This window comes from Silene latifolia, chromosome 4 (genome assembly GCF_048544455.1).
Source record: "Silene latifolia isolate original U9 population chromosome 4, ASM4854445v1, whole genome shotgun sequence".
NCBI classification, from domain to species: domain Eukaryota; kingdom Viridiplantae; phylum Streptophyta; class Magnoliopsida; order Caryophyllales; family Caryophyllaceae; genus Silene; species Silene latifolia.
The window spans coordinates 22,730,466-22,744,710 of NC_133529.1; the positions used below are offsets into that span (position 1 = coordinate 22,730,466).

General features: G+C 36.6%; 1 protein-coding gene across 1 annotated transcript; it reads right to left on the bottom strand.

Annotated features, from left to right (window-relative positions):
• Window positions 1–12,396: 12,396 nt before the first annotated feature.
• Window positions 12,397–13,830, bottom strand: LOC141651238 (uncharacterized). The gene is made up of 3 exons (XM_074458957.1): window positions 13,188–13,830; window positions 12,835–13,068; window positions 12,397–12,728 (listed from the first exon to the last, which is right to left on the bottom strand). Exons 1-3 carry the CDS (start codon window positions 13,828–13,830, stop codon window positions 12,397–12,399), a joined length of 1,209 nt encoding a protein of 402 aa, XP_074315058.1.
• Window positions 13,831–14,245: the final 415 nt, after the last annotated feature.

The following is a 14,245-nucleotide window of genomic DNA, read 5'->3' on the forward strand; positions in this document are numbered from 1 at the left end:
ACCAGTCCATCACCATCAACAACCTCCTTCACCTCCATCAATCTGTCTCATCACCAACCTCGGACAATATCACCACTCAATCAAATCTAAACAGCCGCAGCAGCAGCTCGTCACCATCAATCCAATTCACCATCAACAATTCATACTTTCACCACCAACAACCAGCCGCCAGCAACAGCACGGCAACCGCCATCTTCATCAATCAACAACTCCATTTGCGACATTTAGCAGCAGCGCTAACAAACAATTGCGCATCCCCATTTTCATAACAAACGAACACCCAGACGGTCCCTCACCGGCCGCCGGCAGCCCGGCTCCCAACTCGCACAAATCTCAAATGGATCCTCCGCCGGTCAACCGTTTGCCGCCCCCTCATCCCGGCTGGGAATACCATCAAATTCCCTAAAGTTTCCAGAGAACTCCCAGCTGGTGCCTCCACCGACGGCCGGTGGACCGGCTGGGCATCCCGTTTTGCGTGTTCCTCCTTTTTGCCTTTGTCGTTTTTTTGCTTTGTCTTGTTTTGCTTTGTATTGTTTTTTAATAAAGTGGGTCTGTCTTCTTTAGTTGGGGAGGATTAGTATTAACATTATTATTATTATTATTATTATTATTATTATTATTATTATTATTATTATTATTATTATTATTATTATTATTATTATTATTATTATTATTATTATTATTATTATTATTATTATTATTATTATTATTATTATTATTAGTTAATACTCATTATGATTAGTAGAACTAGTATAAAAGACTCACTACCTTACAAATTAGATAGAAATTAGACTAGTTAGTTCATCATTCTCTCTCAATATTGTAAAACCCTAATATTTCCTTTCTCATTTTCATTCAATAAAAAGTTGTAATTTTTGATTAATTATTAGTTTAAATCTTCCTTTGTTTTTGCAAGTTCTTCATTCTCAATAGTTTACAATTAGTATTTTGGGTTGTATTTTGAAGATTTGAAGAAATTCATTTTTCCATTATTATCCAAGCTTGCTACTTTCCTCTTTGTTGGTACAATTCTCATCTTTTGTTTACATTACTTTCATTAGTTTACATTTCTTATGTGTTTTTATCATTATTTATCTAAATTAGTAATCTTTATCATGTTTACAATGTTTACTTGTGTTTTGTTGTAATTTATTGTTGAATTCTCACCCATGAACATGTGTGAGTAGTCTTATCTAGGGTCTAGGGGGAATTTGGGTAATTAAGGGGATGAATTTGGGTTGTTAACCTTTTGAATTGGGTGATTATGTGGTTTCTACTCTTAATGCATTTGAAGTGTTTGTGGAAATGCCTCAATGAAAATTGGACATTTCATTAACATGTTTGGCTTACCTTGGTGCATTGTGCTATTAGATAGTTTTAGAAGTGCTTATCTATGAGTTTTAATGAAAGTTAGAACATCTCTTTGATGCATTCCGTCCGTCTTGGTGCTCATGCTATTGGGTAGTCTTTATGCTTTATTTGTAGCTAGTTCATCTCGATCAAGTGACAACTTATTGAGGAGCTTAAGGTGACTAAGAAATTAGTCTTAAACCCTTGACCACTATTATTACCCTTCTCTTGTTAGACCTTGTTTCTCCCCCTAATTGCCCTTTGTGAACCCAAAGACCTTAGCCTTCCCTTATTAATTAAAAGCAATTTCATTTAGTTTAAATTTTATACCTTGTTGCATCTTAGTTTATAATTAATCAGCTTTGTTTTTGTTTGACTAAACTAAAGACTTAAACAAACCAAGTATCTAACCCCCGCCATCTTTGTGTTCGACACCCGAATAAATACTACTTTTATTTGGTTCTTTATAAATAGTTTTTGGTACCGGAAGTGACGGCAAAACCCGGTTATCAATTGCCCTAAGCATCTCCAAATCAAATCGCGGAAATAATACCCGACGAACCGGATACTCGGTCGAGTATAGAGTATACTCGGCCGAGTACCCTCCACTCGGTCGAGTATTCAGCATACTCAGCCGAGTGTTTCTAGGCAGTAGCCAAACAGAATACCTGAAACACTTTACTCGACCGAGTAGGCCATACTCGGTTGAGTACCAGCCTATGAAAACCGTAGTATTACAGTAACAAAAATAAAAACTCCTATGCTTCAAATATAAGCACCCTCGCTACAAATGGGGTGACTTTGAAAATGTTCAAAAGAAAATGCAAAAAGTTGAAAGTTTTCAAGTACTGAAATGCCAAACATCAAAAGAAATAGCAAAAAGAAAGTGTTCTCAAATGTCAAATGCCACAAGAAATTAGGGGGAATAACAACAACAAAAGCAAACTCCCACATGAAACTCAAAAATCTATTGATCCCTTTTCCATCGAATCCACTTTTGTGCATGGTAGAGAGGGGACGACCCTTCTTCTTGTCTAGGAAAGAAGGGGAATTCCGTAATCCTCCAGTGTTTCTAACACCATAGGGAGCCTACTCTTGACAAACGCATTTAGCAATTGAGGACAAAGGTACCCTAGCTTGACACAACTTGGAGGTGATTTATTGGTATCCTTCTAGGCTTAGTAGTTTGAAGAAACCATATTTATAATGGAGTGTGTACCCTTAGATTGCTTCCTTTATAGATAATTTACGCCACTTAGATGAGGAAAGTGGCTATTCATTTTTGTAGATGCATCCATTACTTGTTTTGGGTGCTTTAATGCTTGGATGTATCGCCATTTTGGCAAGACCCACTTTGCCTTGCAAGAAGGCATCCTACCTCATGGTTGTCTTGTTGTGAGTTGAAGGGGTGGAGTGAGACCCGCTAATTATCTCACATCGGCTATATTAGTAGGTTAGTTTAAATAAAGGTCCTAGTTTTAGTCACCTCTTTACTCGGGACGAGCAAAGGTTCGGTTTGGGGATGTTTGATGTGACTCATATTTGAGCACATTTAGTCCTCGAATTAACCTTGTTCTTATGCTTTATAACACTTATTTGGGTCATTTACTATCTTTAGTTTCCCGTTTTGCTTATTCTTTGAGGTTTTGTCTCCTTGGTAGGGAAGGATTGCTAACCTTGCATTTACATGGCGAAATGAAGCTAAATTGATCGCATATAATGAACAAGCATAAAAAAGAAGACATCACTAGAAAGCCTATGTAGATAATAAAGTGAAATGGGCAATGATGAAAGTATCCTTTGCATCCTCAACATGATCCTTGCGGATTGTTAAGGAGTAAAAAGAAGAGAAGCTGTCTGTCCCAGGATCCGAGCGGATTGTCCATAATCCGGGCGTCTTGTGCCCAGGACGAGCGTCCCACAGAAGCTCAAGCCGAACATCTTAGCCGTGATCCGCTCGGATCACAAGTCAGTACCAACGGTGCCTCAGCACGGGACGAGCGTCTTAGGACAGATTTTATGGGTAAGTGGTCCTGACTTGATAGGGTGACACTCGAAATAAGGACGCAGCTTAGTACATGACATAATCAAAGCTAAAACATATCTTTCAAGTAAACCATACCTCATTTCAGCATCTAACAGGCTTTTACTTACATAATAGACGGGATGTTGCTGGCCTTCTTGTTCCTTTACTAGGACTGCACTTACTACTGGGTCAGCGACAGATAGATATACTAACAGGGGTTCTTCCTTTGCTGGTTTAGCCAGTAAAGGTGGAGATGACAGGTATAACTTTAAGTCCTGAAAGGCTGCTTCGTGCTCAGGTGTCCAATGGAACTGTTTATTTTTTCTGAGCAAGTTGTAAAATATTTTACACCTTTTGGAGGATCTTGATATAAACCGGTTCAGGGCAGCTACCGGCCTGTCAATTTTTGAATGTCCTTGACAGACTTGGGTGACTGAAGTTCCAGGATGGCTTTTATCTGTTCAGGGTTGGCTTCTATGCCTCTTTTTGTCACCATGTATCCAAGGAACTTACCTGCAGAGACTCCAAAATGACACTTTGCAGGGTTGAGTTTCATGTTGTATTTTTCCAATATTTGAAATGCTATTTCCAAGTGCTTCACATGATCTTCCGCATTTTGGGATTTTACTACCATGTCTATATAGACTTCCATGATATCACATATTTGATCCTTGAACATCATGTTGACCAGGCGCTGGTACATTGCCCCTGCATTCTTCAGGCCGAAAGGCATGGTTGTGTATAAAGATATGCCCCGATCCTGTAATGAATGTAGTACTTTCTTGATCACAGGTGCATCTTTATTTGTAACATTCAGATGTTGTATTTATTCTTAACAAAGGGTTCCAAGACTTTCGTGACAATTTCAAGAAGGATAATGATGTAGATCACATGAAATATCTTGAGGAGATTACAACCCTGAAGGACTTACTTTTAAATGCTAGGAAAGTCCATGATAAATGGGAAGGTAGCACAAAAGTCCTAAACTTCCTAACCGAACAATCTGACAATAATATGAAGATGGGTTTAGGACATGAGTGCTACAGCCGTAGACATCACTCTAAGAGCAAATCAACACCTTTTGATTATGATTTCAGAAAAAGAAAATATGTTGATCTTCCTGAATATCTGATTTGCAATTATTGTGGTCATACGGGTCACATCCAAGACAATTGTGTCAAACGTGTACATGATATACGAAAAAATACTGAATTTGTTAAGACGGTTGACACAACAGTCGAGGATGATGAATCCCCTATAGATGAACCTAACAAAGAGAGGAATAATAACTTTCGTTGGTTCTACAACATGGCCTTTGATTAAACCAAAAAGCTTAGCACTTCACAAACTCCTTGTCAACCTAAACAAAGTAGACCTAAATACAAGGAAACTACATATGTGAGACCCAAGGAATCCCCTAGACCTAGAACTCCTCCTAAACAAAACTACCCAAGGTTTAGAAATACGATTATTAGACAAGTTTGGGTACGAAAGGATTTAGTATATAGAGTAACTAACCGTAAAGGACCCAACTTAGCTTGGGTACCTAAAAACTGTATCTAATCCTTTTGCAGGTAAATAGTGAAAGAAAATAACCAATGGTATCTTGACAATGGTTGTTCAAGACACATGACTGGAGATGAGAATTTGTTTCTTTCACTCAAACCTTTCAATGGAGGAAAGATGACTTTTAGGGATAATAAGAAGGGCAAAGTGATTGGTGTGGGCAAAGTTGGAATTTCTAAATCACACGCAATCAGTGATGTTTATCTAGTGGATGGTCTCAAGCATAATCTACTTAGCATATCTCAACTATGCAACAAAGGTAACAAGGTCGTTTTTCATACAGATGTTTGTCGCATTATAATTGAAGGTACAAGTAATATTATTCTTGAATGCCATAGGAAAAGGAATGTGTATATGGTAGATTTAAATGTTGTGCCTACTAACTCTTTTTCGTGCATGAAAGTTACACTTGATGATCCTTGTTTGTGGCACAAGCATTTTGGTCACATTAGCTCACCTATTTTGAGTAAACTCAAGAGATGGGACTTGGTTGAAGGACTACTAAAATCAAGTTCGATCAAGAGAAGATGTGTGACACTTGTGCTCGATGCAAACATGTGAGATCATCGTTCAAACCTAAAAGAGTGGTTAGCACGAATCAAGCCTTGGAGTTGGTACACATGGACTTGTGTGGTCCCATGAGGTAAGAAGTAGAGGAGGATCCAGGTACGTCTTTGTCCTCGTAGATGACTACTCAAGGTATGTATGGCCTATCTTTCTTCATTCAAAAGATGAGACTTTTGATGAATTCGTTTGTCTTATGAAACTTGTTCAAAATAAATATAAGACTAACCTTGTCTCTATTCGTACGGATCATGGCACCGAATTTGATAATCAAGCATTTATAGAATATTGTAGAGTGAATGGTGTAGGACATAACTTTTCTGCACTATGAACTTCTCAACAAAACAGTGTAGTTAAACGTATGAATAGAACACTAGAAGATATGGCTCGTACATTGTTTTTGTGTAGTGGTTTACCTCGTAATTTCTGGGCTGAAGCCATTAGTACTTCATGTTATATTCATAATCATGCTATGATAAGACCTATCCTTAAGAAAACCCCTTATGAACTTCTAAGAGGTCGTAAACCTAATATCTCTCATCTTCGTTGTTTTGGAAGTAAGTGTTTTGTTCATAACAATTGCAAAAATAGGTTAAGTAAGTTTTATCCTAGGAGTGATGAGGCTATTTTTATAGGATACTCGGATCATAGCAAAGCTTATAAGGTCTTCAATAAAAGAACGCTTTGCATTGAAGAAAGTATTCACGTTATTTTTTATGAAGATAATGTATTTGATAAGCCCTTACAGGATGAGGAAGAAGACATGGATGAACCTGATTTTCGTCTTTCCAGAGATGATCCACCAGAATTGAAAACTGAGGAAAATGAGATTGAAGGAATAAATGATAAGATTGATCATTCTTCAAAAGATAAAAAGAAGAAAGCTAAAGTTATAGTTGATGATACTATAACATTGTCTCAAGAAAAGGATTCTCAGTCCAATGTTATAGATGATGTTACTATAACATTGAATCCAAATCAAGGTAATAAGTCTGAAGTTATGCCCGGCTCTACTACAACACCAGGATTGGATTCAGGGGGAACGTCCTTGAATTCTGAGCCAAATGAAGTTGGATTAAGTTCAAATGCTGAGGAACCAAGTACTTCAACGAAATGGAAATAGAAGAGTTCACACCCTATGGAAAGCATTCTTGGTAATATTAAAAAGGGTGTTCAAACGCAACGATCCTTGAATAATTTCTGTTCCTTCTATTCGTTTCTATCAACAATTGAACCAACGAATATTAAGGAAGCTCTCGTAGAATCAGATTGGATTATTGCTATGCAAGAAGAGCTTCAACAATTCGAATGGAACAAAGTTTGGCACTTAGTTCCTAGACCCAAAGATCGATCTGTAATTGGAACCAGATGGGTATTTAGAAATAAATTAGATGATGTTGGGGTCATAGTTCGAAATAAGGCTAGATTGGTGGTACAAGGGTATAATCAATAAGAAGGAATAGATTATGACGAGACCTTTGCACCCGTTGCTCGTCTTGAAGCTATTAGACTTCTGATAGCATTCGCAACCCATAAGGGAATGAAACTCTTCCAAATGGACGTCAAGACAGCGTTTCTAAATGGATAACTACAAGAAGAAGTCTTCGTAGAATAGCCTCCTGGATTTAAGGATAGCCAATTTGAAGACCATGTCTTTAAATTAGACAAAGCCCTGTATGGATTAAAGCAAGCACCATGGGCCTGGTATGACAGATTATCAAAATTTCTACTTGACATTGGATTTAAGAGAGATCTGTTGATAAAACCCTATTCCTAAAATCCGAGGGTACTGGCCTTTTGGTTGTTCAAATCTACGTCGACGACATTATTTTTGGATCAACCAACCGCAATTTGTGCAAGTATTTTTTGGAGTTGATGACATTCGAATTTGAGATGAGCATGATGGGAGAATTGAAATTCTTCCTAGGTCTACAAATTCAACAAACTGAGGAAGGCATTAAAATTCATCAACAGAAATATATTAAGGAATTAATTCGAAAATTTGGAATGGAAAATTCCCATGCTATGTCTACTCCAATGGTCGCAGATAAGAAATTAACTCTAGATGAAGATGGTAAGTCAGTTGATGAAACAACTTACCGAGGAATGATTGGGTCATTGCTATATTTAACTGCAAGTAGACCAGATATCATGTTTAGCGTATGCGTTTGTGCGAGATATCAATCATCTCTCAAAGAATCGCATATGACGGTTGTAAAGAGAATTTTACGATATCTTATTGGCACGGCCAAACTTTATCTATGGTATCATATGGAATGCCATTTCGATCTTATCGGATATTTAGATGCCGATTACGCAGGATGCTCCCTAGACAGAAAAAGTACGTCAGGTGTTGCCACGTTCGTTGGACCTTGCATTATTACATGAGGTTCAAAGAAGCAGAATTCAGTTGCCCTTTCAATAGCGGTTTAAATATATTGCAACAGGACTGGTATGTACTCAATTATTGTGGCTTAAGCAACAGTTATGTGATTATGGTGTTGACATAGGTTGTATTCCTAATTTATGCGATAATACGAGTGCTATTATTATTTCCAAAAATCCCGCGCAGCACTCGCGTACCAAACACATTGAAATTAGACACCATTTTATATATGACTAAGGTTAAAAAGGGAATATAAAACTCGAATTTTGTAGTACTTAAAAACAATGGGCAGACATTTTGACAAAGCCTTTAGCTAGAGGATGTTTTGAGACTTTACGGTTGAAAATTGGTTTAATCAGTGGCACCTAAACTATCATAATTATTTCCTAACCGTATGACTGACTAGTTAAGACGATATTGTATGTCTATGTTCGTATTTTCTGTTGCAAGTACACTCTTATATAGTATTTTATTATTTTATGAGAATATTCCGTTTTCTAGTCTATTATATTTTGTGTTGTATACAAACCATAACTCTTGTCCATCACTTATACATTCTAAGGTTTAAAGCTTCATAAACCAATGACATTCATGATTGGTTTCATTTAGGATGTGAGTAGTACTCCTTACCTGGCATGTAACATCAAATTGCATAAGCATGAAATTTATCTCTTATTACCTGTATACACTCGGGTTGTGGTGGTGACACATGTGGAGAGGCGACCCTTCCTTTACGTTTTACCTACTAACCTCACATTAGCCAAATTTGTCTTGTTTTGACCCATTTATTCAACTACACTCCATATGGCCTACCCTTGTCAAGCTAGTCTTGTTGGAATATTTGGAAGTCTTGTTGTGGTCAATTTTGTTGGTGTTGTGATGCATATTGAAGGAAGGAAGAAAAAGATGGTCTGAAAAAAATGAGAAAAAAATACAAAAAGAAGGAGAAAAATGATATTATAAAAGATGGAAAAACAGAAATCTCTTATTACTCCTATTCTTATCATTTCCATATTACTTGAGGAGAAGTACTTGTTGATGTGAGTAAGTGTGTGGCGTACTTGGCATGGTGCATCATCTTTAATGTTGGGTTGGAAAGTGGAATATGGTTATTTTTGGTTGTGATCGGTGCTAGCTTGGCCTTTACCTACACATATCCAAATTATTTTGCCCTTTCTTACCCAATTACCTCTTCTCACATTCATACGTAAGTCCTTGGCATGTGTTTTGGACCTCGCTTGATTGGAGTGTGTATGTACGGTTACTAGAGATATATATCATGTTAGATTGCATGCATGCTTCTATAGGTCGTAGTTAGGTGGGTGACTATTTTCTCTCTCCTACAAAATATGTACTCAGCTTGGTTTGTATTACACACTTTATATGTAGGGCTTGCTTATGTTGAAGTCGTTCTTATGCTATAATATATGCTTTGATTAATATATATTTCTTGCCTTGGTTGATATCATTCTAGTCGTTTTATGTCTGTTATCGTCTTTTCGATGATGTCAAGAGGGGGAAGAAATTACCATGGTAAGCATTTGCCTAAGCTTGCTCCTTGTCAAGACCAATTGTCTCTTAAAGTACTTAAAGTCCACGGTATTATATTGAGGGGGAACTATATACTTAGTCACAATTTTAGGAGACTTGCCATCATCAAAAAGGGGGAATTTGTTGAACCATATAGATATATATGTTTATGTTTTGATTATGTCAAGAGTGCTTTACATTTTATATACTCGTTGTGCGTAATTGTTTGTTTAGTCTCTTCAGATTAGACTTATTATTTGCAAAGCTTAAAGAATTGCGATGAAAGTATACAAGACCATATTGTGATCAAGCCCTCATTCACGGATCAAGATATTACAAGATAGTGAAAGAATTATTCAAGCATTCATGAGAAGATGAAGCTCATTTAAAGATTGATCAAGCTTGAATGACGAAGTAGCCTACACTCGAACATCTCATAAGAAGATTAGAATAGCGTAGGTAATTATCTCGTAATGGTAACGTAAGAATGGACTTCTTAGAATAGTAAACTTATAGCCTCATAGCTATAACATTGCTTATATAAGAGCTCAATGTTATAGCTCTTCTACTATAACATTGAGATGTCAAGTTTACATAATACATGACTAATTTCAAAATTGTTTTTGAAAAATGTTTTTGTTTCTTTTAAATGTTTTTAGTAGAAGTATTTATTTTACAAGGAAGCTTATATTCATATTAAGTGTGGTTTTATTTTAAGCTTATAATTAGTAATTATGTTGAATCAACTTATGATTTGAGTCATATTACTAATTAGGGTTTCTAATACTACACACTCTTAAACCCTAAATCTAACCTAATGTCAAGCTAGGGTTTTCACGAAAAACAAGGCTTATGAGCCGTGTAGTTCTCGTGTAAGCTTAATAATATAAGTTGATTATTGTTAAGATTTTATTCTCTAGGATTATCTTAACATATCTTTTATATTTAGCATGATATGGTTAGATATGATAAGGATATTTTTGTTATGGAAAAATCTTATCATATCTTAAGATTTAAGGAAAAGATAATAGGTGAATAATTGATAAAAGTATCTTTTAGTTATTCACTATCTTTTCTTAAGATTTTAAGGATAGAAACAATATGATATGATTTATTTACATATCATATATTTCGGCTATCTTAAGGTTTAAGGAAAGTATATTAAATATATATTTGATTGGATTATCTTATAATTATCCTATATCTTTTCTAAGAGATTGCTTAAATAAAATAAGGAAAGTTGTTATGATTTTTCCGTATTTTCATTCGGTATATCTAGAGTATTAAGGAAAGAATATTAGGTGAATATATGATAAGATAATCTATTAACAACTTATATTTTTTCCTAAGATTTTATGGATAAAAATAATAAGATATGATTCTATTTTCATATCATATTATTCGGCCATCTAGGGTTTCGTGAAACCGTGAGCCTTGCTTCCTCTTGTTCTATAATACTCTACTCTTTGCTACATTCAGAAATAAGACCTTTGAGCATAACTTTGATTTATTTTCAAAAAGCAAAAATCGTGTTTTAAAAGCAAGAAAACCGTTTTGTTATTTTTCGAAAAAGGTCATGTGACTTATAAACTTGTGCATTCGATCTTTCATTATCGTTATAAGATAATAGTGCTTATTTGATTTCTTACTCGTTCATTAACGTGAACTTTTAGTAGAATCATTAGTGCTTTCTTATTAGCGTAAGTTAGTCACTCGAGTATTTAACGATACTCACTTGAGTTACAACTAAGGTTAGTTGTACGAGTTGGGTTAGTAAATTTGTAATCCGTAGAAAGGTACTAAATTTATTAATCGAGAATAGTGGACGTAGGTTTCGATTTGGCAATCGAAAAAGTAGGTTAAAGTTTTTAATCCTCAATTCACCCCCCCCCCCCCCTCTTGAGTATTTCGGATCGATAGACTCTTCAACCAGTATTTTAAAGACCGATAGAAAATAGTTGGAAAGATTTGAAAGGACGGAATAAATCAGAGTTAACCTTCCCGCTGGTGAGAGAAAAATCCCATTGCATGATGAGATACGTTTCATCACAATATCAATAATGCTCTTAAAGAGTTCCCTTTTTTACCCTTGAAAATCAGTTGGTAATCCTAGATATTTTCCAAGGCTCTTATTGCTTTTAATCTTCAGACATTTTAATCCTCGACGCGCACTCCTGAGTGTGGTACTAGGACTAAAAAGAATCCCCAATTTATCTTCATTCATAATCTGCCCCGACGCTTGGCAATACTTTTCCAAAATACCCCTTAACATTTCGAATGAGTTCCCTTGATCATGAAGAAAGAACACCGCATCATCCGCGAAAAACAAATGAGTTAGTGGTTGCTCACCACTACACAGACTTATACCCATCAAGGACCCATTTAACTGTGCCCTATCCAAACTACATGAAAGGGCTTCCATACCAAGAACGAAAAGATAAGGAGACAAGGGGTCTCCTTGCCTTAATCCACATTTGGGGTTGAATAATCGTAATGGCGCCCCCATTAAGGAGGACCTGATACGACACCGTCGTAACACAGTTCATAATCAACTTGACCATTCGCTCTGAAAAACCTACTTTAATAAGGACCGCTTGAAGGAAATCTCATCTTACCCGATCATAGGCCTTACTCATATCTGCCTTAAAAGCAAAACGGCCATACTTTCCTTTTTTTATGAGAAGTTATCTTATAAAGAGCTTCATGCGCAAGCAAAACATTATCCGAGATATGCCTGCCAGGAACAAAAGCATTCTGAAACTCACCAACCAAGTAATCCATCACCTTGGCCAAGCTATTTGTGATACATTTGGAAATAATTCGCATGAACACATTACACAAGCTAATAGGGCGATAGTCGCCTACCCCCTCCGGATTGTCACACTTCGAGATCAAAGTAATGAAAGTTCGATTTAATTCCTTAAGGACCACACCCGAATTAAGCACAGATAGAACCGCCTTAGTGACATCCTTTTTAATAAAATGCCAACATTTTTGGTAAAAAAATAGCCGAGACACCATCTGGACCCGGAGACTTAAGCGCACCCATCTGAAAAACAGCGCATCGAACCTCTTTGGCTGTGAATAGACAATTTAGGATATCACCATCATCACTAGTAACAACTCTTGTGAAGTTACCCAATAGAGTTTCCATACTCGCCAATCTAGTATCATCATCCATCATGTGAGTCGAATTATACAGATTAAAAAACGAATCATGAAACATATTTCCAACAAGCTCAGGTTCATAAACCCATAGACCATTAGTATCCTTAATCCCAAGGATAAAATTCCTCCATGTCCGGCCTTTGACCCCAATTTAAAAAGTACTTAGTACAAGTATCCCCCTCCACCATCCACTTCAATTTCGCCCGTTGGCGCCAAAAAACCGCTGGTGCTTTAGCAAACTCACGAACCCCCTCATTCGTTTTTGTATAGTAATCATCATTCCCTTCTGTAATTGCCATATCCATACCCCTTTCCAACTCTAAATCAAAGTCCTCCCATTTTTGCTTCCATTCTAATCGCTTATCAAGAGCCCACTTTTTAACATATTGTCGCACTCTTGATAGTTTTCTTGCGACTCGAAAAGACGGGTTTCCCCAAACATGATAGCGCCATACATCCTTAATGAGAGAAATACAATCTTCATGCGTGAGAACCCAAGCATCCAACTTGTAAAGTTTTTTACACGTTTTCCCGTTAAATGTAAGTCTAACTCAATTGGTGCATAATCCGATATTTGTATTGGATAGTGTTTTATGCCCGTATCCGGGAACAAAGTAAACCAATCCTTCGAGCCAAGAGAACGATCAATCCTCTCATAAACCCTCTTTACTCCTCTCCTATTATTGCACCAAGTAAAACGCGGTCCTTTGAAAGGAATATCCACTAATTGATTATTAATCCTCCATAAGTTAAAATCATATGCTCCACTAATAGCCCTTGTGTTCATACTCAACTGATCACATCCATATTCGACTTGGTTAAAATCTCCCATAATTAAGTACGGGTAATTAAAATTGGCAATATGACACTCTAACTCCTTCAAAACCGTTTGATGTTGAAGAGAGCATGGAGCCCCATAAAAGAGCACAAGGTACCACAAGAGACCATTATATTTTTCAACAAGCAAAATGATGAAGTTATTACATGTCAAGACATGGTTAAGCTTAGCCTCATTCTTCCATCCCACCCATAGCCCCCCGGAGCTCCCATTGGCATCCATGCCAACATTATTTATATAACCAAAAAGCCCAAACATAGGATTAATACTACTAGCATTACATTTGGTCTCAATAAGAAAAACAAAATCATAATACTTATTACTTAATAACGCTCGAAGTTTAGGAATTGTTGGGGCGAACGTATTATTTAGACCCCTATAATTCCAAGTTAAGCCAATCATGGTTGAGAAGGGGGTTGACTAGGCCCAACCCCCGCAAGACCACCAGTGTTACCGACATTAGAGGAATCAGTAGAGAGTTCAATCTCCATATCAGCAACAGAAACACGGAATGTCCCAGCTCCAACATCTCCCTGATCTCCCATAAAACCCTGCCCAAAGCACCTCTGTTTTGCAAGAAAGTGGTTCAATGTCAAACTAACAAACAAATAGTGCATATGCTCATTCCACCAAAAATATAACCTTAATCTTATCAAGACAAACCGAGCTAAAATAGTATATGGCTCAAAACCTCCAACTCCATTCACTCCGCAACATAAAACTTAAAAATTGACACACTTTTCATTTCAATTATAGGTGGTATAGAGATTGAACTAATTCAAAGTTAAAAATCTTTAAAATGTAATATTTTAAATAT

Excerpts from the sequence above, each read along its gene's own strand:
- LOC141651238 (XM_074458957.1), bottom strand. The coding sequence starts at position 13,830 with ATGATTGGCTTAACTTGGAATTATAGGGGTCTAAATAATACGTTCGCC. Across the intron at positions 13,069-13,187 it reads TACTTTGTTCCCGGATACGG|ATTGTATTTCTCTCATTAAG; the intron begins GCATAAAACACT and ends TCACGCATGAAG. Across the intron at positions 12,729-12,834 it reads AAAAACGAATGAGGGGGTTC|GCCGGACATGGAGGAATTTT; the intron begins GTGAGTTTGCTA and ends TTGGGGTCAAAG.